The sequence below is a fragment of the Aotus nancymaae genome, unplaced genomic scaffold (genome assembly GCF_030222135.1).
Source record: "Aotus nancymaae isolate 86718 unplaced genomic scaffold, 86718_ANA_hifiasm-v0.15.2.pri h1tg000057l, whole genome shotgun sequence".
In the NCBI taxonomy this organism is placed as follows: domain Eukaryota; kingdom Metazoa; phylum Chordata; class Mammalia; order Primates; family Aotidae; genus Aotus; species Aotus nancymaae.
The window spans coordinates 59,866,816-59,891,846 of NW_026988471.1; the positions used below are offsets into that span (position 1 = coordinate 59,866,816).

At 37.7% G+C, this 25,031-nt stretch overlaps 1 protein-coding gene across 5 annotated transcripts in view; it reads left to right on the forward strand.

Annotated features, from left to right (window-relative positions):
• SANBR (SANT and BTB domain regulator of CSR) overlaps positions 1-10,191 on the forward strand; it is a 65,887-nt gene extending 55,696 nt beyond the window's left edge. For 4 of the 5 annotated variants that reach the window (XM_012477264.2, XM_012477263.3, XM_012477266.3 and 1 more), the window contains 6 exons: positions 1,390-1,481; positions 2,805-2,833; positions 2,915-2,988; positions 3,482-3,570; positions 6,548-6,639; positions 7,529-10,191. In XM_012477264.2, coding sequence (XP_012332687.1) covers positions 1,390-1,481; positions 2,805-2,833; positions 2,915-2,988; positions 3,482-3,570; positions 6,548-6,639; positions 7,529-7,565 — 413 coding nt within the window. In that variant the 3' untranslated portion in view covers positions 7,566-10,191. Of the gene's footprint in view, positions 1-1,389; positions 1,482-2,804; positions 2,834-2,914; positions 2,989-3,481; positions 3,571-6,547; positions 6,640-7,528 lie in introns of those variants that run through there. The other variant, XR_001111508.3, reaches the window with a different exon arrangement.
• Positions 10,192-25,031: the final 14,840 nt, after the last annotated feature.

Below are 25,031 nucleotides of genomic sequence, written 5' to 3' on the forward strand. Positions count from 1 at the left end.
TCAGGTGATTCACCTACCTCAGCCTCCCAAAGTGCTGGGATTACAAGCATGAGCCACCACGCCTGGCCTAATTTTCTTAATGATGTCTTTTGAGTGACCTCTCACTCTGTTGCCCAGGCTTGAATGCAGTGTTGTGATCACAACTCACTGCAGCCTCGACCTCCCAAGGCTCAATCAGTCCTCCTACCCAAGCCTCCTGAGTAGCTGGGACTACGGGTCTGCATCACCATGCCCAGCTAATCTTTAAGGTTTTTTTATAGAGACAAGGTCTCCCTATATTGCCCAGGATGTTCTTGAACTCCTAGCCACAAGCGATCCTCCTACCTTGGCCTCCCAAAGTGGTAGGATTACAAGTTTGAGCCACTATGCCTGGGCTTACTTGCTGATATTTTATTAAGGATTTTTATTTCTGGTCATGAGAGATATTTGTAGTTTTCTTGTTGTCTTTTTCACGTTTTGATATCAGAGTCATAATGACATTAGAAAATGGGTTGGAAAGTGTTGCCTTCACCCCTCTTTTCTGAAAGAGTTTTTGTAGGATTTGTGTTGTTTCTCCCTTAAAAGAATAATAAAATTCAGCAGTTAAGCCATATGGGCCTGGAGCTTTCTTTATAGGAAGGCTTTAAATTATGAATTCAATTTCATTAGTTAGTATGATGCTATTCAGGTTTTCTATTGCCTCTTCAATTTATTTTGATAATTTCTATCTTTCAAGGAATTTTATCCAACTTGTCAGATTTATTAGCATAAAGTCACTAGTAGTATATTCTTTTTTTTTTTGGTGGCGGGGACAGAGTCTTGCTCTATCACAGAGGCTGAAATGCACTGGCATGATCTCGGCTCACTGCAACCTCTGCCTCGCGGGTTAAAGCAATTCTTGTGCCTCAGTCTCCTGAATAGCTGGGATTACAGGCATGTGCCACCATACTTGGGTAATTTTTGTACTTTTAGTATAAATGTCAATGTGCCTAATTACAAAGCCCTAAAATATACAAAGCAAAAACTGACAAATCCACAAGGAAAAACACACAGATTACCACTTATAGCTACAGATTACTTACAGCTGCTTGAGAGGCTGAGGCATGAGAATTGCTTAAACCTGGGAATCAGAGATTGCAGTGAGCCGAGATCATGCCACTGCACTCTAGCCTGTGTGTGTGACAAAGCAAGACTCTGTCTCAAAAAAAAAAGAAAAGAAAAGGAAAAGAAAATGAATCCCTGTAAAGCAATTTCAGCTTTGCTTCATGGTATATTTGCTTTTTATCCAGAGGTTAATTTGTAAGTTTTCTTAAGACAGTATTTTTGTAATGATCTTATTGTTTAAAAGTAACAAGTGGATTGGAGAGGTATATAGGGGCTAAGCTTATAACATTGACCTCTCATTATCAGGGAAAAAGGAGAAGCCAAAGAAGTTCACCAGACAACCAAAAAAGCAGATATCTTCACCCTGTGCGCAGAAGAAAGAAAAGGCATTGGAAAAGGTAACTCTAAATAATCTATTTTTATTCTAAAGTTCATTTGGAAAAATAAGCAAGTGAGTATAGCCAGAAAAAAATCAAAAGTTAAGAGTAATGTAGTCACATGGAATACTAGCAATGTAAAAATGAATGAAAAAGTTTTTTATAGACTGAGATTAAAGATCTCCAAGATACATTGACAAATGAGAAAAGGAAAGTGCAGAAATGTATAGTGGTATAGTATGCTACCATTTATGTAAAGTAGATGAGGGAAAAATACAAATGAACTTCCTTGTATATGCATAAAATGTCTCTGGAAGGCTACATAAGAGCTTGATAAAATGGGTTGCCTCTCAGGAAGGGAACTGAATGCGTAAGGGACAAAAGTGAGGGGCTTTTCATTATATGTGCTATTTATACCTTTTGAATTTTGAACCAATATTACTTATTCAAAAAATTAAAAATAGACTTTTTAAATTAAAAATAAATGATATTTTATGACATTTAAAAATAAGTTTTATTTCTCCGTGCCTTTGAAGGGAGGGATAAAAAAGAGAGGTAGGAATGAGAGAATAGTAATAACCATAGTTGGCTATAAGGGAAACCATCAATTTAAAAAATGTGTGATAGGTTGATGCTGAGTTAAGATCTACACAGTTACATTGGACATATTGTACATTCGTCTTTGTGTTAAGTATCACAGGCATATGAGTGGGTTAATTCTAAAAAAATTACATCAGCTGGCTGGTCATGATGGCTCACGCCTGTAATCCTAGCACTTTGGAAGGTCAATGTGGGTGCATTGCTTGAGCCCAAGAGTTTGAGACCAGCTTGGGCAACATGGCGAAACCCTGTTTCTACTAAAAAAAAAAATACAAAAATTAGCCACACATGATGGTGCGCACCTGCAGTACCAGCTACTCAGGAGGCTAAGATGGGAGGCTCACTTGAGGCCAGGAAGTTGAGGCTTCAGTGAGCTATAATCATGCCACTGCATCCAGCCTTGGCAACAGAATGAGACCCTGTCTCCAAAAAAAAAAATTGCATAAGCTAGGATTCGAAGGTTTACAAATGAAGCCGGGTTCAAATTCTAGGTCTGTATCTCTTTGGAAAAGTTCCTTAACTTCTCTGAACCTGTTTTATTATGAAGATAGTAACAGTGCCTGTCTCATGTAGTTGGTGCAAGGTTTAAATGAAATAGCACTTGTCTCAAAAAACAATAGCACTCGTAATGCTCTTGGTACAGTGTCTTGCACTCAATAAGTCTGAACTCTTTTTATTACTAACTATAGCACTAATCAGTAAACATGTTCTAATTGGGCCTTAATGTTGTCTACTTTTTTTTAGTCAGCTTCTAGAGATGTGTCTCCTTTCGTGTGAGTATTGCTCCTTAATCCAATCGGATATCCACTCTTAAAGAAGCATCAATGCTGATTTTTGTTCAATTTTTTCAATAGTGTGAGTATGCAGAAGAATAAGTGGGATGCCACAAGATCCTTGAGATTCAACCAGGATGCACAAAGAGAAGACGGTAAATTTTATTATTTGGGTAATGTACAAATTGGATGTAAATAGCAATGACTGGTGCGTCTTTCATTTTGTAAAGTATGCTGAATAGCTCTAGAGGTTCTATCTAGCTAAAGTAAGGCTCAAATTTTGCATATTTCCTTAGGCAACAACCAGAGTTTCATTACTAGACAACCCCACTGAATAATGTATTATTTTATGCATCTGTGGTTTTGAGATCACTTAGATTGATTTTGACCCATTACTTTCACTGTAAAGGTGACTGAATATGTTTTAGGCTGTTTTATGGTAATCTAAAAAGCAGCACAATTATCCATAAATGAGTCATTTGCCACTTGCTGACTTAAATTCTTCTCAGACATATAGATGTATATGTCTGTAAAATAATATCAAAAGATATTTTCATAATCCCTTGGTGATTACAGTCTTTTTTGAGAAATAAAAAGTTATATATCATCTTTATGAAAAGTAAAGTTTACTATTTTTTTTCCCTTCAGATCAACGGCGAATGTCTGAAATTACAGGGCACCTAATAAAAATGAGATTGGGGGATCTGGACCGAGTCAAGTCAAAGGAAGCAAAAGAAGTAAGAATCATGTACTAGTGTATTATACTTGTGTAAAATATACCTTCCTACTTTTATTTTCAGCTTAGGATTATAAAGATATTTTAGGTAGAAATTTAAAAGTGTAATTTATGGTTTGTTTTTGTTTTTGTTTTTTAGATGGAGTCTCGCTCTGTCACCCAGGCTAGAGTGCAGTGGCGCCATCTCACCTCACTGCAACCTCCACCTCCTGGGTTCAAGCGATTCTCCTGCCTTAGCCTTCTGAGTAGCTGGGATTACAGAAGCATGCCACTGTGCCCAGCTAATTTTTGTATTTTTAGTAGAGATAAGGTTTAACCATGGTCTGAAACTCCTGACCTCGTGATATCCACCCACCTCGGCCTCCCATAGCACTGGGATTGTAGGCGTGAGCCACCATGACCGGCCTTTTTTTTTTTTTTTTTTTGAGGTAGAGTTTCACTCTTGTTTCCCAGGCTGGAGTACAATGGCACAATCTCAGCTCACTACAACTTCTGCCTCCTGGGTTCAAGCTATATTTAGTAGAGATGAGGTTTCACCATATTGGTCAGGCTGGTCTTAAACTCCTGACCTCAGGTGATCCACCCACCTCAGCCTCCAAAAGTGCTGGGATTGCAGGCATGAGCCACCGCACCCGGCCAAATTTATGGGATTTTTTTTGTTTTTTTTGACAGAGTCTCACACTGTCACCCAAGCTGGAGTGCAATGGTGTGATCTTGACTCACTGCAACCTCCATCTCCCAGGTTCAAGTGATTCTCCTGCCTCAACCTCCCAAGTAGCTAGGACTACAGGCATGTGCCACCATGCCCAGCTAATTTTTGTATTTTTAGTAGAGACAGGGTTTCACCATGTTGGCCAGGCTGATCTTGAACTCCTGACCTCATGATCCACCCACCTCGGCCTCCCAAGTGCTGGGATTACAGGCGTGAGCCACCATGCCTGGCCAAATTTACTTATTTTTTATATTCTGTACCAGTTAGCCTGTTTGCTCACATAAAAGTTTTCCACCATGTCTTATTATCCGTGGTCCAGACATTATCTATAACACACATAATAAAGTACATCACTGCTGAAAGTGTGTCATCACACCAAGAGCAGATTATTAGTTCTTGACCAAATCCTGACTATCCAGAGGGCAACTGTCTGAAAGTACTGATTTTCATCAACTCTGCATATAGTGCTTAGATATCATCTCTAAAATAAGATGTTATCTTGCTGAAAATGATGACAAGAAACATCTATATTCTTGGTGGAATTACATATTAGTCATGGCATTATGTATTATCATTCATATTGGTATTATGTAAGTACCATACTCTTGCCCTAATTCTTTATTTAAAAATTTACTTCCCTATAAACCTTCTAAAAGGAAACATAGGAGAAAATCTTTATGACTTTAGGAAAATATTTCTTAGCCTACAGCACCAAAACGTGATCCATAAATGAAAAACTGGACTTCATCAGCATTTAAAGTTTCTACTTTTCAAAAGATACTATTTAGACAATAAAAAGACTAGCCATAAACTATGAGAAAATATGTGTAAAACACCTGATAAGGTATGTGTATCTAGAGTATATAGAGAACTCTCAAAACTCAATAATAAATTTAAAAACATAATAAAAATTAAAATGGGCAAAAGAGTAACCAGACACCATGAAAAAAAAGGATTTCCATGCCAAATAAGCATATATTATTAGATGTGCTAAGATACAACATCATTAGTCATTAGAGAAATGTAAATTAAAACCTAAATGAGGCCAAATACAGTGGCTCACACCTGTAATCCCAGCACTTTGGGAGGCCAAGCTAGAAGGATCACTTGAACCCAGGAGTTTGAGACCGGCCTGGGCAACATGGTGAAACCCTATCTCTGCAAAAAAATACAAAAATTAGCCGGGTGTGGTGGCGGTGCCTGTAGTCCCAGCTACTTGTGAGGCTGAAGTAGGAGGATCGCTTGAGCCTGGGAGGCAGAAGTTGCAATGAGTCAAGATCATGCCACTGCACTTCTGCCTGGGCAACAGGACAAGACCCTGTCTCCAAAAGAGGAAACCCATACCAAGTGCTGATGAGGATCTGGAGCAACTGGAACTCTCATATATAGCTAGTAGAAATGCAAAAAAAAGAAAAAAAAATGGCCACTTTGGAAAATAGTTTGGCAGTTTCTCGTAAACATTCACTTACCATACAGATCAGTTCACACATTTTTATAATGGCTTTATATTCATAATTGCTAAAAACTAGAAATACTATAAATGATATCCTTTACCTGGTAAATGGGAAAACAAACTGTGCATATAAAAAAGAACATTGAGCCCAAGAATTCAAGACTGGCTTGGGCAACATAGAGAGACCCTGTTTCTACAAAACATAAGAAATTAATTGGGAATGGTTGTACACATCTGTGGTCCCAGCTCCTCTGGAGGCTGAGGTAGGAGGATCACTCAGGAGATCAGGGCTATAGTAAGCCTTGATCATACCACTGCACTCCAGCCTGGCTGACAGTGAGATGCTGTCTCCAAAAAAAGGAACAGACTTCTTAGGCATCAATACGGATGAATCTCCTATATGTTATGCTAAGTGAAAGAAGCTAGATTCAAATGGCTACATGCTATATGATTCTATTTATATAATGTTCTGGAAAATGCAAAACTAGGGATAGAAAACAGACAAATGGTTGCCAGGAATTGGTAGTAGTAGCTAGATTGTCTTTACAGGGGAGCGAGCGAATTTTCTTGGGGGTGATTGGACTATTTTCTATGTCTTCATTGTGACAGTAGTTATACAACTGTATACATTTGTCGAAACCCACACCTGTACACTAAAATGGTACATTTTTCTTTATGTAATTATACCTCAAAAAGACTGGATTTAAAAAATCAAAATAAAATTACTTCTAAATTAAAAAGTAATCCCATTTTAATGTAGCAGAGCTTCTACTGACTATGTGAAGATAACAGTATTGCTTCTTTATTCTACAGTTTGCAGGAGGAATTTATTCCAGGCTGGAAGCACAGATCAAGGCCTCAGTGCCAGTCAGTGCACGCCAAAGCAGCTCAGAGAAAAACACAAGGTAAATCAGCATAAACTAAATTGGAGTGTCACTGACTTTGAAGTGAATTTTTTTTTAAGATAAATCATATGAACACTAGAAACATAAAGTTTGAGTTTGGTTTTATGTTGTGTTTAAGTGATTATATTATCAAGGCATTAATCAAAACCAGATTGTAACTTAAAAGATAAAATCTAATGAAAGTATAGCTTTGTGGATTTTTTTAAGTTTTCTGCTTCTTGGACCAGCTTTATTCTGAGCCAACTTCTGATAAAAATGTAAGCTATAATGCTACTGTGAAGTAGCAGAATTTTTGTATTGTTTGTAGATCACATATTAATACTTTGTATAAATCACTAAAGTCTTTACCATTTCCTGCTTTATATTTTATTTCTCTTAATAAAATCTAACTGGTGGATCTTATGTCATTTTACATCACAAATTTTCCATTAGAGATTAACAGTTACTGAGATTTGAACATTAATATTACAAATTCTAATTCCTTATTTGTAATTCTGAAATCCAGAAAGTCCAGAAACCTAAAATTTGTTTTCATACATTTGTAGCAATTCAAACTTGCACTGAGTTGCTGTGATGCCATTTATATTTTTTATTCATCCCACTGAATATAAGTGTTCATTTGTTTCACTGAAGAGACATTAATGTGTTTGATTATGGGGCACTGCTCCAGGTCCATTATATATAATGTGCATAACATATTATCTCTGAGAAGTAACAAATCTGAATTCCAAAAATACATCTCCCTTTAAGAGTTTTAGAAAATGGATTACGGAGCTGCAAGAAAATTTATTAAACCTTGATGTTGCCAAGCCAACATAATCTAAAGGAGCAGCAACTTCCTATTATTTTAGAAGCAACTCTGACCTCCTTTTCTGTTTAAAAAATCTAGGTCTAAAAGTCGTCTTGGTCAAGGGCGTCCTGCATAAAGCACCTTAAAATATAAGTAAAAAGAGAGAAGGCACACTCCTGGACATCTGAAATTGCTCACTTCTTGAAGATCTTCAGAACAATGACTTCCAAATGTTTTATGTTATTAATCATTCTTTTAATCCACATCAATCATAAAAAGAAATATATAGTTAGGTTTCATGAAAATCTCATTGTAAATATGAAACTTTTTAAATTTAATTTTCTTTTAGTATGATTCTAGGCTATGTAGAAAACAATTATTTACAAATTCGTATAGTTGAGATTCCCAGTATGTGTTTTCCTTTATTTATTTGAAAAGGAAGAGGCCTAAACTGTCAAGTGGCTAAATTTTTTTAAGACCTTAAAAGTTAGGAGAATACAACTGCCAGTGTTAACATGCATGTGCACTGATTGTAGTATGTCTTTGGGGCTGTAAATCTTGAGATAGCATTGAGAACTGCAGTTTGTGTGATGAAATTCCCAATGATGCTAATTTAAATTTGCATGAATACTAAGGAGTGACAGTTCTCAAGACTGCATTAAATAAAGTTTCAAGGTAAGGTATTTAAGTACTGTGTTGGGCAGAAAGGTAAGGTTCATTTTTTTCAGCATTATATCATGAAATGTATAATGTTAATCCAACTTTTTTTAAATTTCGGTTTTTCATGCCTATCTGTTGATCATCTGAGCTGGAATTACTGATTATTACTTCTGTCCTCTGTGAAATTAGTGGTGTTCTGAATTGGTAAAATAACCATTGATAGTTTTAGTACAGTAAATCATTTCTGCTGTATGAGACACTCACTGTACAGTTCTCAGGGCTCTCAAACCCAACCATATTTCTATAACCATTCAAATAGCTCCTTAAAACAGTTATACTTGTTAGTTTGAGATGTCTAAAATTTGCCAAAAACATTAGATGGGTGAAAAATTACATATATTCAAGAAAAATCCAAATAAAATTCCATTTTATAAATCATGTTTAAAATTTTCTAACCAGGCAGAAAGAGTGCTCAGGGAAAATTTGTTCCAAACTATAACCATATAATAATGTGTTTGTAAATTATATATAGGTCTCTGAAAAACTTTAAGATGTGCTGTTTCTATTTTTTGAGTCTTAATTTGCCTTATAATTGAAATTTCTTCAAATTATTCTGAGAACAGACTTTAATAATGTGTGACAAAATAGCAATTTCCAGTGAAATATTGAAGTGTTACACTCAGTTTACATGTACAGAAATCATTCTTTTTAGCGAGTCTTTTAGTTGATAAATGAAGCTAGATGTTATTAGATATTTGTATGGCTTTGCTAAGGTTTTTGAACTTCTGTTTGGAAATTTTGTTCTGGTTTATATTTGTTTCAATTGTTTGATACTGTGGAAATAGACTTTTATTTTCTAAAGAAAATGTCTTTTAGTATATTATATGTAAGTACTCTGTTAAATACCAGAGGTTTTTTTTGTAGTTTACCGTGTCTTCTCTTAAAAGGATTTGAGTTTGTACATGTAAACAGTGCCGTAACAGTCACGACTAGATAAGGAAAAAATATATGTGCTCTTTCAATTTTTAACTGATGGTAAGAAGACAAACTGCTTCTCCCCTGGGGAGACTGTACCACTGAATTGATTTTTACAAATTTGATTCTCTTCAGAATGTACTTTTTGGCCAGGCGCAGTGGCTCATGCCTGTAATCCCAGCACTTTGGGAGGCTGAGGCGGGTGGATCACCTGAGGTCGGGAGTTTGAGACCAGCCTGGCCAACATGGTGAAATGATGTCTCTACTAAAAATACAAAAAAATTAGCCGGGCATGGTGGTGTGTGCCTGTAATCCCAGCTACTCAGGAAGCTGAGGCACGAGAATTGTTTGAACCCAGGCGGCGGAGGTTGCGGTGAGCCGAGATTGTGCCACTGCACTCCTAGCCTAGGTGACTGAGCGAGACTCCATCTCAATTTTTTTAAAAAGTGTTTTTTATTTTGTTAATGTTTGTCTGTAGTACATAGCACGGGTGCCACAAACATTTTAAACTCTTAATAGCATTTCTTTTGCAAGATACTTTAAGATTTCACCTTATGTTAATTCTGGATTCACATTTCTTTAATTGAAATAAATGTTAATGACAAAAGTTGTTTGCAAAGTCTCTTTATCTGAATTATTCCATCTTCTCAGAAAAAAAGTCTAGAGTGGCTCTATATTCTACAGGTTTTCATGAAAAATTATCTCTGCTACAAGGTGAAATATTTAAATTTTAAGATTATTTTAGGCCTGGAATGGTGGCACCCACCTGTGGTCCCAGCTATTAGGGAGGCTGAGGTGGAAGAATTGCTTGAGCCTGGGAGTTCAAGGCTTCAGTGAGCCACGATCATGCCACTGCACTCCAGCCTGTGCAGCAGAGCAAGACCCTGTCCAAAAAAAAAAAAAAGATTACTTTAAATGAGGTTATGATGGTAAAGATTTACCAAACATTTAAGGGAAAAAATACTTCAGAAAAGATGATCTGATAACTATGCTGATTGTACACAATTGCATTTATTTGTTACTTCTTCACAATACTCAGCCAGGTACAGTGAGATGTGCTGGTTGCTTTGGAAGCTGAGGCTGAAGCTCTGTCAAGCTCATCTACTAAATGCACGTTATAATATAAAAACAAACAAAAAATGTCTTTTGTCTTCAATTCCTGGGATTAATTCTGCAACAAACCTTCAGCTATTCACTGAGCAACTATGTCACACTTCCCAGGACTGGGATATCTAGCCAGTTTAATTCTAACAGGCTAACTCTCCTTCTCTCATTTAAAGCTGATCTATTGAGGAAGATGGTATAAGAATAATAATATTCCACCCTTATAAGATTTTGGGGCAATTAAATGAGTTAATAGATCTAAAACAATTAGCACAGTACTTTCTGGCCTATAGTAAGCCCTCCATAAATGTTTGCTATTATTGTTGCATTGTTATGTTAATATGTGGAAGGTAGCCTAAATTCTTTGAGAGTTTCATATCCCTTTTCCTGTAACTTGAGTTATTAAGACTGTGTATTGTGTGAGTGTGTGTGTATGTATTTAGTGCAAGAAAGGAGGCACTAATACTTTGGTGGTTTCTATGGCATCTGAAACTTAAAGGAAAATCATATTAAATGTCTTGCCTTATTTAGGCAAAGTAAGTGGCATTCATAGAAAGAGCTAGGTAAAGAATATTGTTTCCTGATATGTGGTAGGGAACTATGCAGTAGGGAGCTATGCTGTTTTCAAAGAGGCTTCAACTGAAAAACAGTAAGTGAAGGCCATAGCAAAGCCTAACAGCAGCTCTCTTTCCAAGATGTATCTTTCCTTGAGAAAATATAGCCAGTTTGGTTCTTACTGTTTATGAACACAGCCAGAAAATATAGCCAGTTTGGTCCTTACTGTTTATGATGAACACAGCCAGTTCTTAGCAAACTAAAGATAGTGATGGTCCTAATAGTTGCTATTTGTTGAATGCTTTGGATATGCTGAGGATCATGCTCCTGATATATGCTTTATTTCCTTTAGTCTCACAACCCTTCCCTGAAAATGAAATAGTTTCCCCTGAAAACTATTTCATTTTCTCTTAGAGGCCTCCTTCCTCACTGGCAGCTTCTTCAGACTGAAAGCAAGTGACTCCAGCACACTTTCTGTAGTTCCAGACTTGTTTACTCAACTGTCTGCTTAACATTGTACTTGGAGTACCAGTAGGTATCTCCAACTTGACATAATCAAAACAGAACTTGTGATATCCCTTCCCATCCCTGCCCCCAAACTCCCTGCATATTCAAGCCCATTCTTTTCCAGTTCAGTAAATGGCATTATTGCCTACCCAAGTGCACAAGGCAAATATCTAGAGTTTATTATTCTCTTTTCTTCACACCTGACATCCAATTTATCAGCAAGTCCCATACATACTCCACATCCATTTGCTTCTCTCTATCTCTACTATTACCACCCCCAGTTATTAACATCTTTTGCATGAAGTGCTACAAATGCCTCATAAGTAATTCCCCAGCTTCCATTTCAATCTCTGTATAACTTACTGTGCACAAAGCAATTTTCGTGATTTTTCAGTGTGACTCAGATCACATCACTCCCCTGCTTAACACTAATAGCATCCCATCAAACCTAGAATAAAATCCAACCTTCAGGCTGGGCATGGTGGCTCACGTCTGTAATCCCAGCACTTTGGGGGGCCTAGGTGGGCAGATCACTTGAGGTCAGGAGTTTGAGACCAGCCTGTTCAACATGGCAAAACCCCATCTCTACTAAAAAATAGAAAAATTAGCCAGATGCGGTGGCAGGTGCTTGTAAGCCCAGCTACCCAGGAGGCTGTGGCAGGAGAATCACTTGAATCCAGGAGGTAAAGGTTGCTGTTAGCTGAGATCGTGCTACTGTCTCAAAAGAAAAGAAAAAAAAAAATCCAACCTTTATAATTGGGTTCGCAAAGTCCTACACGGCCTAGGCCCTGGCTGCCTCTCAGCCTTCATTTTCCCTTTTCCTACATTGGAATGTAGTAAGTTATTCCCCCTTTCTGTTCCTTGACATTAGCTATTCCCACTGTCTAGAAGGCTGTTACAATTTAGTTTAGATGTCACTTCCTCACAGGAGGCATTTCCCATGTGCTTAGTATAAAATATCCATCCAAGTCACTTTCGTCACATCCTCATAGTTTATTTCTGTGCATTCCTGACATTATTACTCTGATACTTTCCTTCCTTTATTTGTTGGTTTGCAAGCTGTATCCCATGATAAAATGTGAACTCCACCAGAGCAGAGACCTGGTCTTCTAGACTACTGCTATGTCCCCAGTGCCTAGAACAGTAATTGGAGCAGCTGGCACCAAAAAACTTTCCTCTGGAGTTCACATTTGTAGGTGGTATCTCCAATATCTGGACCGTCCTCAGCCTGGCATCATTTTAATCTGCACCTGTTGGAGTCTCAGCAGATGGAGGCCTTGTCACAAATACCTTGTCATGGATTCTCAAGATCAGTCTGTCTGTCACCCTAAAGAAAGATATATTAGATTAGTTTGACATAGACATTAGTCCAGGTGAATTCTGCTGGAATCTGGGCAGCTTCAAGTTCTGAGCAGAATAGAAAGTTAAATAAGCTGACTTGATGGTCACCCTTTTCTCTCAACAGTATATTAAACATGAACACTTGGATAATAAGAAACTACTGCAGCATTTATGGGGAAGGTGCTTTGAAATTATGAGTATCTCATGAGCTCACCAAAGTGATTATGTAATTATTTTTATCCTTATATTTTCCCACCTTTTCCCCACCTTTTTGTCTAAAAATAACAGTATAAACAGAAAAAAAAAGAATGAAGAATAATGAACATAACCTCAAAGAAACATGAGACATCATTAAGCTAACATACATCTAATGAAAGTTCCAAAAGGAGAGGAGAGAGAGAAAGGAAGAGAAAAAAATATTTAAAGAAATAGGGGCTGAAAACTTTCCAAATCTGAGAACAACTTTACACATCCAAGAAGCTCAACAAACTCTGAGGTTAAATGCAAAGAAATCACAAACACACATAGTAAAGAAAAAATGCTCAAGGACAAGTAGAAAACTTGAAGAAGCAAGAGAAATATCCTTACTTACAAGAGAACTCCAATAAGATCAACAGCTGACTTCTCATCAGAAGCAGAGGAGAACAGAAGGCAGTGGGTAACAGGCCAGGCACAGTGGCTCATGCCTATAATCCTGGCACTTTGCAAGGCCAAGGAGGGAGATATCTTGAGGCTAAGAGTTCAAAACCAGCCTGGCCAACACAAATAAATTTTAAAAAATAGCCAGACATAGTGGCACACACCTGTAATCCCAGCTACTTGGGAGGCTTAGGTGGAAGGATCACTTGAGCCCAGGAGTCGGAGACTGCAGTGAGCTATGATCACACCACTGCATTCCATCATGGGCGACAGAGGGAGACCCTGTCCCAAAATGAAGAAGGAGGAAAAGGCAGTGGGATAATATATTCAAAGTGCTAAGAGAAAATCTGTCAACCAAGAATCCTACATTATGAAGGCAAAATGAAGAAATTACCAGATAAACAAAAATTGAGATAATTCATTGCTAGCAGACCCACCTTACAAAAAATACTAAAAGAAAGTTATTGAGGCAGCCAAGCACTGTGTCTCATGCCTGTAATACCAGCATTTTGGGAGGCCATGGCAAGTGGATCACCTGAGGTCAGGAGTTTGAGACCAGCCTGGCCAATGTGGTGAAACCCCATCTCTACTAAAAATAGAAAAATAAGCCAAGCCTGGTGGTAGGTGCCTGTAATCCCAGCTATTTGGGAGGCTGAGGCAAGAGAATCACTTGAACCTGGGAGGCAGAGATTGCAGCGAGCCACGATCGTGCCACTGCACTCCAGCCTGGGTAACAACAGTGAAACTCTGTTTCCAAAAAAAAAAAAAAAAGGTATTGAGGCTGAAACAAGTAACTCTAGACAGTAATATACACACAAAAACATTAGTAAAGATGACATGCATATTTCTTTTCTTCTCAACTAATTTTAAAAAGCAATTCAATATGTATATAATTTTATTGTTGGGACTATACCAAAGAAATGTAATATATTTGCCAATAACAGCACAAAGGAGGTGGATGGGAGCAAAGCTGTATTGGACTAAGGAAATGACTCCCAACTGTAAGACAGGAACAAAGTCAATGACTCCCAATGATGACACAGGAACAAATGAGCCAGAAATGAGAAATAAATTTTATTCAATAAAAGCTACAAATATATATACATATATGCTAATGCAATAAAAAGCTATAAAGATATTTTTTCTTCCATTTTCTTCCCTTAGCTTTTTAAAAAGGTGAAAAAGTGAAGTAATAATTATAACAACGTATTACTGGGTTTGTAACATATATAGATATGGGTATAACAGTACCACAAGGGGAAACAGGGAATGGAGCTATATAGAAATAAAGTTTCTATATCTCACTGGAATTTATTATAAATGTGAAGCAGATTCTGATGTTAAGATGTATATGGTAAGCCCTGGAGCAATAACTGAGGAAATAATTCAAAAATATATAGTAAAAAATTATTTAAAAATTAATATTACATCAGAAAATATTTACTTAATGCAAAAGAAAGTAAAAGAGGAATAAAGGAACAGAAAAGATAGGAAGCATGGAGAAAGCAAAAAGTAAACTGGCAAAAGTAAATCCAACTATATAAATAATAACATTAAATGTGAATTTGTTATCCAATCAAAAGGCAGAGAATATCAGACTAGAGAAGAAAACAAAATCCCAACTAAATGCAGTGTATGGGAGACAGACTAAATTCAATGATATAAAAGTAAAAGGGGCTGGGTGTGGTGGCTCACACCTGTCATCCCAGCACATTGGGAGGCCGAGGTGGGCAGATCATTTGAGGTCAGGAGTTCAAGACCAGCCTGGCCAACATGGAGAAACCCTGTCACTACTGAAAATGCAAAAATTAGCTGGGTGTGGTGGCATGCACCTGTAATCCCAGCTACCCAGGAGGCTAAGGCAGGAGAATCGCTGGAATCCAGGAGGCAGAGGCTGCAGTGAGCTGAGATTATGCTACTGCACTCCAGCCTGGGTGAAGAGTCTGTCTCAAAAAAAAAAAAAAAAAAAAAAAGGGATAAAAAATTATGTAACATGCAAACAGCAACCATAAACTGGGGTGGTTACACAAAATAGGCTTCAAAAAATTATTAGAAATAAAGAGGGACATTTTATAAGGGTCATTTTAAAAAGGTCACTCCATCAGGAAGGTATTACAATTATAATCATATATGAACCTAAAAACAGCACCATAATTCAAAAAGTATAAACTGACAGAAATGAAAGGAGAAATAACACAATTCAACATGAATGGGTGTTCAATAATGGACAGACCAAAAAGACAGAAGATTGAGAAGGAAATAGATGACTTGAACAACACTATAAACCAAAGAAATGAGCAGACATCTATAGACACTCCACTCAACAACAGCAAAATATACATTTTCCTCTCATGCATATGGAACATTCTTCTGGATGGACCATGTGCTAAGCCACAATACAAGCCTCAATACATTTTAAAGATAAGAAATAATACAAAGTATACTCTCTAACCACAAAGGAACTAAAAATAATATACAATAACCACAATAGAAATTAGAGGCCAGGTGTGGTGGCTCACATCAGTAATTCCAGCACTTTGAGAGGCCAAGTCAGGAGAATCACTTGAGCCCAGGAGTTTGAGACCAGCTTGGGCACATGACAAGACCCTCATTTCTACAGAAAATTTTTAATTAGCCCTGTATAGTGGCACATGACTGTGGTCTCAGCTACTCAGGAGGCTTAGGTGGAAGAATTGCTTGAGCGTAGGAGATCAAGGCTGCAGTAAGCCATGTTCAAACCACTGCACTCTAGTGTGAGCAACAGAGTGAGAGACCCTGTCTCAGAGAGAGAGAGAAAGAACAAGGAAATTTAAGAAACCCGCAGATACGTGGAAATTAACATACTACTAAGTAACTAATGGGTCAAGGAAGAAATCACAAGGGAAATTAGGAAATACCTTGAGATGAATGAAAAGAAAGATAACATACCAAAACATAAGGGATGTACCTAAAGCAGTGCCTAGAGAGAAATCTGTAAGTGTAAATGCTTAAATAAGAAAGAAGAAAGAATGTAGGATGAAGAAGTCTAAAGATCTAATATACAACATGAAGACTATACATGAAGAAATACAAAAGAGTATTTTATTCAGGATTTTGGCTGAATGAGTAGATTATAGCTGTTCCTGCCCAAAGAGAGGAAAATGTATAACTGTGTAAGATGATGGATATGTATGTTCATTTGTTCCACTGTAGTAACCATTTTACTGCCTATGTGTATTATATCATGTTGTATACCTTAATTATACACAATAAATTTTATTTTTAAAAAAAGGAAGAAAGGTTTTTTTTCTTTGAGACAGAGTCTCGTTCTGTCACCCAGGCTGGAGTGCAGTGGCATAATCTCAGCTCACTGCAACCTCCACCTTCTGGGCTCAAGTGATTCTCATGCCTCAGCCTCCCTAGTAGCTGGGATTAGAGGCATGTGCCACCATTCCCGGATAATTTTTGTATTTTTTTTTTGAGACGGAGTTTCGCTCTTGTTACCCAGGCTGGAGTGCAATGGCGCGATCTCAGCTCACTGCAACCTCCACCTCCTGGGTTCAGGCAATTCTCCTGCCTCAGCCTCCTAAGTAGCTGGGATTACAGGCACGTGCCACCATGCCCAGCTAATTTTTTGTATTAGTAGAGACGGGGTTTCACCATGGTGACCAGGATGGTCTCGCTCTCTTGAGCTCGTGATCCACCCGCCTCAGCCTCCCAAAGTGCTGGGATTACAGGCTTGAGCCACCGCGCCCGGCCCTTTTGTATTTTTAATATAGTCGAGATTTTGCCATGTTGCCCAAGCTGGTCTTGGACTCCTGGCCTCAAGTGATCTGCCCGCCTTAACCTCCAAAAGTGCTAGGATTACAGGCATAAGCCACCACACCCAGCCAAGAAATAAGATTTCAAATCAACCACCTAACCTCCCACCCTAAGACACTGGAAAAAGAATAGCAATTAAAAGCACAGAAAAGGAAAATAATAAAGATTGTAATGGAAGTGAATGAACTGGAGAAGGGAAATACAGTAGAGAAAAACAAAACCAAAAGTTAGGTTTCGAAAAGATTTTTTAAATTGACAAAGCTTTTAGTTAGACTAAGGAAGACTCAAATTACTAGAAACAGAAGTGAAAGGGGATATTACAGAAGATAAAGGAGTACTTATGAAAAGCTTATAAATGAACAATTGTGTGCCAATAAATTAGATAACTTAGATTAAATGAGCAAATTATTAGAAAGACACAAACTACTAAAACTGACTCAAAAAGAGAAAATATGAATAGATTTATAACAACTAAAGACCTTGAACTAATTGTCCAACACTACCTACAAAGAAAAGCCCAGACATCACTAGACAAAGACATCACAAGAAAAAGAAAACTACAGACCATTATCTCTTATGAATGTAGATACAAAGATCCTCAACATATGCTGGCACAATCCAGCAACATACAAAGATAATTATACTCCATGACCAAGGGAGATTTATTCTGGGAATGGAAAGTTGATTTAATAACTGAAAATTAATGTAATACACTGTATCAATATAATATTTTTTAAATTTCACAATTGGCCAGGCACAGTGGCTCACACCTGTAATCCCAGGACTTTGGGAGGCTGAGGCAGGCAGATCATGAAGACAGGAGTTCGAGGCCAGCCTGGACAACATGGTGAAAACTTGTCTCTACTAAAAATACAAAAATTAGCTGGGTGTGGTTGCACATGCGTGTAATCTCAGATACTTGGGAAGCTGAGGCAGGAGAATCATTTGAACTTGGGAAGTGGAGGTTGCAGTGAGCCAAGATCGTACCATTGCACTCCAGCATGGGTGACAGAACAAGATTCTGTCTCAAAAAAAAAGAAAAAAGTGGCTGGGCGCGGTGGCTTACACCTATAATCCCAGCACTTTGGGAGGCTGAGGCGGGTGGATCATGAGGTCAAGGGATTGAGACCATGCTGGTCAACATGGTGAAACCTCATCTCTACTAAAAAAATACAAAAATTAGCCGGTCATGGTGGTGCACACCTGTAGTCTCAGCTACTCAGGAGGCTGAGGCAGGAGAATTGCTTGAACCCAGGAGGCGGAGGTTGCAGTGAGCTGAGATCGCGTCGTTGCACTCCAGCCTGGGTAATGACTGAAACTCCGTCTCAGAAAAAAAAAAGAAAAAAATTTCACAATCATCTCAATAGATGCAGAAAAAGCAGTCAACAAGCCCGATATTTTTTCATGATAAAAACAATCAACAACATAGTAGAGAACTTCCTAAACTTGATAAAGAACATCTACAAAAAACCCACAGCTAACATTATACTTAATGGTGAATAAATGGATACTTTCCCACTAAGATCATATGACAAAGAAAACAAAGATGCCCATTCTTGACATTTCTATTCAACATTGTACTGGAGGTCTAGCCAAGGCAATTGGACCAAAAAATGACATAAAATGCATCTAAATTGGAAAAAAAGTAAAACTATCTATTTAGAGATGACATGATCCTGTATGCAGGAAAGTCTATAAAATCACTAAAAAAAATTAGAACAGATAATTGAGTTCAGCAATACTTCAGGATACAAGATCAATATGACAAATCAACTTATTTCTATACAGTAGCAGTAAAAAAATCTAAAATTAAAATTAAGAAAACTTATAACATCAAAAAATTAAAAGCTTAAGGATTAAATTAACAAAAGAAATGGAAAACATTCTGAAAAACATATTCAAATAAAATATTGTTGAAATAAATTAAAGATCTAAATAAATGGAAAGACATCCAATGTTCATGAATCAGAAGACTTAATATTGTTAAGATGGGAGTATTCTTCAGCTTAATCTACAAATTCACCAGTCTCTAGCAGAGAGACTTGTGAGAGACTCTCTTCCTTGTAGACATTAACAAGTTGGCTGGGTGCGGTGGCTCACGCCTGTAATCCCAGCACTTTGGGAGGCTGCAGCAGGCAGATCACTTGAGGTCAGGAGTTCAAGACCAGCCTGGCCAACATGGTGAAACCCTGTTTCTACTAACAATTAAAAAAAAATTTTTTAAAGATAGAAATTAACAAGCTGATTCTAAAATTTAGGTGAAAACTCAAGGGACTCAGAACAGCCAAAACAATTTTGGAAAACAACAGAGTTAGAAGATTTATGCTTTCCTGTTTCCAATCTTCCTACAAGGCTACAATAATCAAGACAGTGCAGTACTGGCATAAGGACAGACATACAGATTAATGGAACAGAATTAGGAGTCCAGAACTAAACCCACATTTCAATGGTCAACTGATTTTCATCAAGGGTGAAAAATAATAGTCTTTTCTACAAATGGCACTAGGATAGCTGGACAAGTGAATGCAAAAGAATCAAATTGGATCCTTACCTCACACCATATGCAAAAATTGACCCAAAATGGATTAAAGACCTAAATGTAAGAGTCAAAACTGTAAAACTCTTATAAGAAAGCCCATGGGTAAATATTTATGACCTTGGTTTTGGCCATGGATTCTTAGATAAGACACTAAAAGCACAAGCAACAGGCAAAAAATAAATTTGACACCAAAATTAAAAATTTTGTGCTTCAAAGAACATTATCAAGAAAGTGAAAAGATAGTCTACAAAATGAGAGAAAATGTTTACAAAGTATGTATCTGATAAGGAAACTTGTATCCAGAATATATAAAGAATGCTTACAACTCAACATTTAAAAGAAAAATAACCCAGTTTTTAAAATGGTGAAAGATTTGAATAGACATTTTTCCAAAGAAGATATACAAATGGCCAATAAGTGCATAAAAAGTCGCTCAACATCATTGGCCATCAGGGAAATGCAAATCAAAACCGCAGTGAGATACCACTTTAACATGCAGTAGAATGGCTATGAGCAAAAAGCTACATAACAACAAATGTTGCCAAGGATGTGGAGAAATTGGAACCCTCTGCGCTGCTGATAGGAATATAAAATGATGCAGCCACTTTGGAAAGCCATCTGTCAGTTCTTCAAAAAGTTACCATATGGCCCAGATATATACTCAAAAGAATTAAAAATTTGTGTACAAGTATTCAAACCAATACTTGTACACGAATGTTCAGAGCAACACTATTCATGATAGCCAAAACGTGGAAACAACCCAATTATCTATTGACTGATAAACAGAGAAACAAATCATGGTATATTTATACACTGGAATATAAATCAGTCACAAAAAGGAATGAAGTGCTGATACATGCTACAATATGGATGAACCTTGTAAATATTTTGCTAAGCAAAAGAAGCCAGACACAAAAGATCACATGCTGCATGACTCTATTTATATAAAATATCCAGAATGGATAAATCCATAGCAACAGAAAACAAATTATAAATTGTTAGGTACTGGCCAGGCGTGATGGTTCATGCCTGTAATCCCAGCACTTTGGGAGGCCAAGGCGGGCCAATCACTTGAGGTTGGGAGTTCAAGACCAGCTGGCCAACATGGTGAAACCCTATTTCTACTAAAAATGCAAAAATGAGCTAGGTGTGGTGGCGCATTTCTGTAATCCCAGCTACTTGGGAGGCTGAGGCATGAGAATCGCTTGAACCTGGGAGGTGAGGTTGCAGTGAGCTGAGAACGCACCACTGTACTGCACTCCAGCCTGGGCAACAGAGCAACATTCTGTCTCAAAAAAAACCCAAAAATTGCTAGGGACTGGAGAAAAGAAAACGTGACTGGTTAATGGACATGGGGTTTTCGTTTGAGGTAATGAAAATGTTTTGGAGCTTCATGGAGGTGGTGGTTGCACAACATTGTGAATGCACTAAATGTCATGAAATTGTACACATTTGTTAATTTTGTTATGTGAATTTCACTTTCAATAAAAAATGAAGGCTGGGCACAATGGCTCATGCCTATAATCCCAGCACTTTTGGAAGCCAAGGAAGGAGAATTGCTTGAGCCCAGGAGTTCAAGACCAGCTTGGGCAACATAGCAAGACACTGTCTCTACAAAAAACTTAATATTTCAAAAACAAATGAAGTAGATATGTGCTACAACATGGATAAACCTTGAAAACATGCTATGTGAAAGAAGACAATCACAAAAAGTCACATATGATTCCATTTTTATGAAATGTCCAGAATGGGCAAATACATAGAGACAGACAAGATTAGTGGTTGCTTAGGGAAAGAGAGGAGAATGATAGGGTCACCTGGGATGATAACTAAAGGTTACTGAGTTTCTCTTTGAGGTGATGAAATTGTTCAAAACTGTTGTAGTAATGGTTGCATAACTCTGACAGTATACTTAAAACCACTGGATTGTACCATTTAAATGAGTGAATTGTATGATATGTGGAGTATTGTGCAAGAAAACTGTTTCAAAAAAGCCAATATTGCATTAAATTGCATTTGGGAAATAGAAATATAACCCATAATCTCACCAATTTATCCTAACAGCTACATCATCTTGTTTAATTTCTTCTTGTGTTTGTCTGTATGTGTATATCCATCATGCACAGGGCAGTGTTATTATCTGCTTTTTTACAGACAGACAAACTGAGACCCAGAGACAGCACCATGTCTAAGAGCAACAGAAAAAGTGGTTTGAGCAGTGTGCTCTTGATGACAGTGTTGCTGTGTTAAACAAATCAATACCTGAAAGGACTTGGAATACTGCCTGACACATAGTAAGTGCTCAAAAATGTTAGCTATTATTGGTAGACTACATGAAGGACTTTAAAAAATAACTGTATTGTTCTTATTCCCATTTCTGGCTTGGCTTATGTTATTCCCCTACCTAGATGGTTGCCTTTTGTTTGCTGCCTATTGAAATTTTTTCCTTGCTCAAGGCCCTGCTCAAATCTCACATCCTTCATGAAGCTGCTGACCTCTTCTTTCTGTGTGGTATTGTGCTGACAACATTGGCACCCTTTAGCAGTCTAATGTTCTCATTGGTTTGTTGTTATTGGTCTTGATTCCATGATCAGCTCTTCTGCTCTATTAGAAATACTTTGTTGGCTGGGAGCAGTGGCTCACACCTGTAATCCCAGCACTTTGGGAGGCTGAGGAGGTGGGCCGATCACCTGAGGTCTGGAGTTCAAGACCAGCCTGGCGAACATGGTGAAACCCCATCTCTACTAAAAATACAAGAATTAGCCAAGTGTGGTGGTGTGCACCTGTAATCCCAGCTACTTGGGAAGCCGAGGCATGAAAATCTCTTGAACCTGGGAGGCAGAACTTGCAGACTTTAGTTGATTTTGAATGGCAGATATAACTGTTGGTTGTTTTAATCACTACACTTTTATGTGGTTAATATATTTTCCCAAATTTAAAATAAGAGAAAGTAAGAAATGTAGGTAACTAATGTAGGTAACTGTCAGAATTAGTTTATGTCACAAATACTTGAAGGAATATCCCAAGTGTATTCATTTTTAGCCATAAATAGTCATATAATACCATGAGTATATGTAGTTATATACTCAGGGAAGAAAGCTGACTCTTCCCAGTAAGTAATAGAACTGAATACTTTTTTTTTTTGAGTTTCTCTCTTCAAGTGCAATGGCACGATCTTGGCCCACCACAACCTCCCCCTCCCAGGTTCAAGCGATTCTCCTGCCTCAGCCTCCCAAGTAGCTGGGATTACAGGCATGAGCCACCACGCCTGACTAATTTTGTATTTTGTGGTTTTTTTTTAAGTAGAGACGGGGTTTCTCCATTTGGTTAGGCTGGTCTCGAACTTTCGACCTCCCCAAAGTGATGAGATTACAGGCGTGAGCTGTTGCGCCTGGCCAGAACTGAGTACTTTTAAATGACATCTAGTTTTGTCCAATGAATAAGAGTTAATGCCTCTCTGACAGTGGCTCTGGAGTTGGGCTAGTGACAGTATTTTTTAGAGGTCACCAGGTGACTCTGTTGTGCAGATAGGTTGAAAAACATACTGTTATGTGACATATGGTAATTGTTAAAAGACCAACACTAGACCAAAGCTAGAAATGTGTTCAGGAACATAAAAAAAAAAATCAGGAAAGCATAGACTCAGGATGGTACCATAAGGTGGCGAAAAAAGTGCAAGGAAACCACATTAAGCTTTAAGTTTAGCCTATCTTAGTGCACGTGTATATCATTTGTAGAAAGAAACAGAATACTGGGAAATAGTTGGTAAGATAAATTATAGCTAAAATACATAGGAAATTATAGAAAGCAAATATAAAAAAAGGAAAGAAAGCAGAAAAAGAACAAAGAAAACCACTTAGAAGATGAAGTTTAAATTTGATGCTCTTCAGTGCCAGAATTGCATGTTTGCAGAGTCATGCTTTTGTATATTAATAACATAGATTCTATAAGCATTTAGAAGTCTCTTATAGTTCTGAAAATTGAGAAAGGAAAAAACTTTAAAGAGTCTAAACAAATCAAGGCTGGGCGCATTGGCTCACACCTGTAATTTCAGCACTTTGGGAAGCCAAGGTGGGCGGATCCCCTTAGGTCAGGAGTTCAAGACTAGCCTGGCCAACATGCGAAACCCCATCTCTACTAAAACTACAAAAATTAGCCGGGTGTGGTGGTGGGTGCCTGTAATCCCAGCTACTTGGGAGGCTGAGGCAGGAGAATTGCTTGAACCCAGGAGACAGAGGTTGCAGTGAGCCAAGATTGCGCCACTGCACTCCAATGTGGGCAACAAAGTGAGACCCGTCTCAAAAAAAAAAAAAAAAAAAAATTAGCTGGGCATGGTGGTTCATGCGTGTAGTCCCAGCTACTCAGGAGATTGAGGCAGGAGAATTGCTTGAACCTGGGAGGCGGAGGTTGCAGTGAGCCAAGATTGCACCACTGCACTCCAGCCTGGGTGACAGAGTGAGACTCTGTCTCAAAAGAAAAGAAAAGAGAATCTAAACAAATCAATATGAGTGATGGCAAGCAAATTGATGCAAACTTTTAAAGAACAGTAAGGCTCACATCTGTAATCTCAACACTTTGGGAGACCAAGGCAGGAGGATTGCTTGAGAATGTGAGACAAGCCTAGGAATCATAGTGAGACCCTGTTTCTACAAAAAAAAAAAAAAAAAAAAAAAAATTAGCCAGGCATACTGGTACATGCCTGTAGTCCCAGCTACTCAGGAGGCTGAGGGGGGAGGCTCACTTAAGCCCAGGAGGTCAAGGCTGTAGTAAGTGATAATCATGCCACCGTACTCCAGTCTGGGCAACAGAATGAGACCCTGTCTCCAAAAAAAAGAAAAGAATAATGAAATGTTTCTCCTCCTTTCAGTAAATATTTTTAACTTGGCAAAACGACATCTTCTAAATATGTAAATTAAGGAGTAGAATACCTAGGCTGCTAAACTCTGCACAACGTCTTTTCCATAGTTATCTGAAGAACTGCAATCCTTTTTCTTCCTATCCAGGTGAGGTAGACACACAAAGATATGGAAAAACATTGGACAGATTTACACCAATATATTAATTAAGGTAATTTCAGAGATGGAGCAGGAGAGGAAGACTTATAGATGTTTTTGTTTTCTTTTTGCTTGCTTGTATTTTCTTTTTAACTATTATTCAGTATTTCAAGTAGACAAAAAAGTACAGAGGATAATACAACAAATATACAGGTGCTCACCACCTATTATTTTTACATGTAGCATTTGATGTTTTGAAATAAGACATAAAACATTCCAAATACCCTATCACTGAGGATCTTGCCTCCTCCTCTTCTTTTCCCAGAAGTAAACATTTCTCTGAATTTGATGTTTATTATGCCCATGCATATTGTTATACTTTTACTATATATTTTATGTAGCTACAGCATAATGTGCTATGTAAACTTTATATAATGACCTCATACTATACATATCCTCGTGCAATTTTTTAGACTCCGTGTGTTTG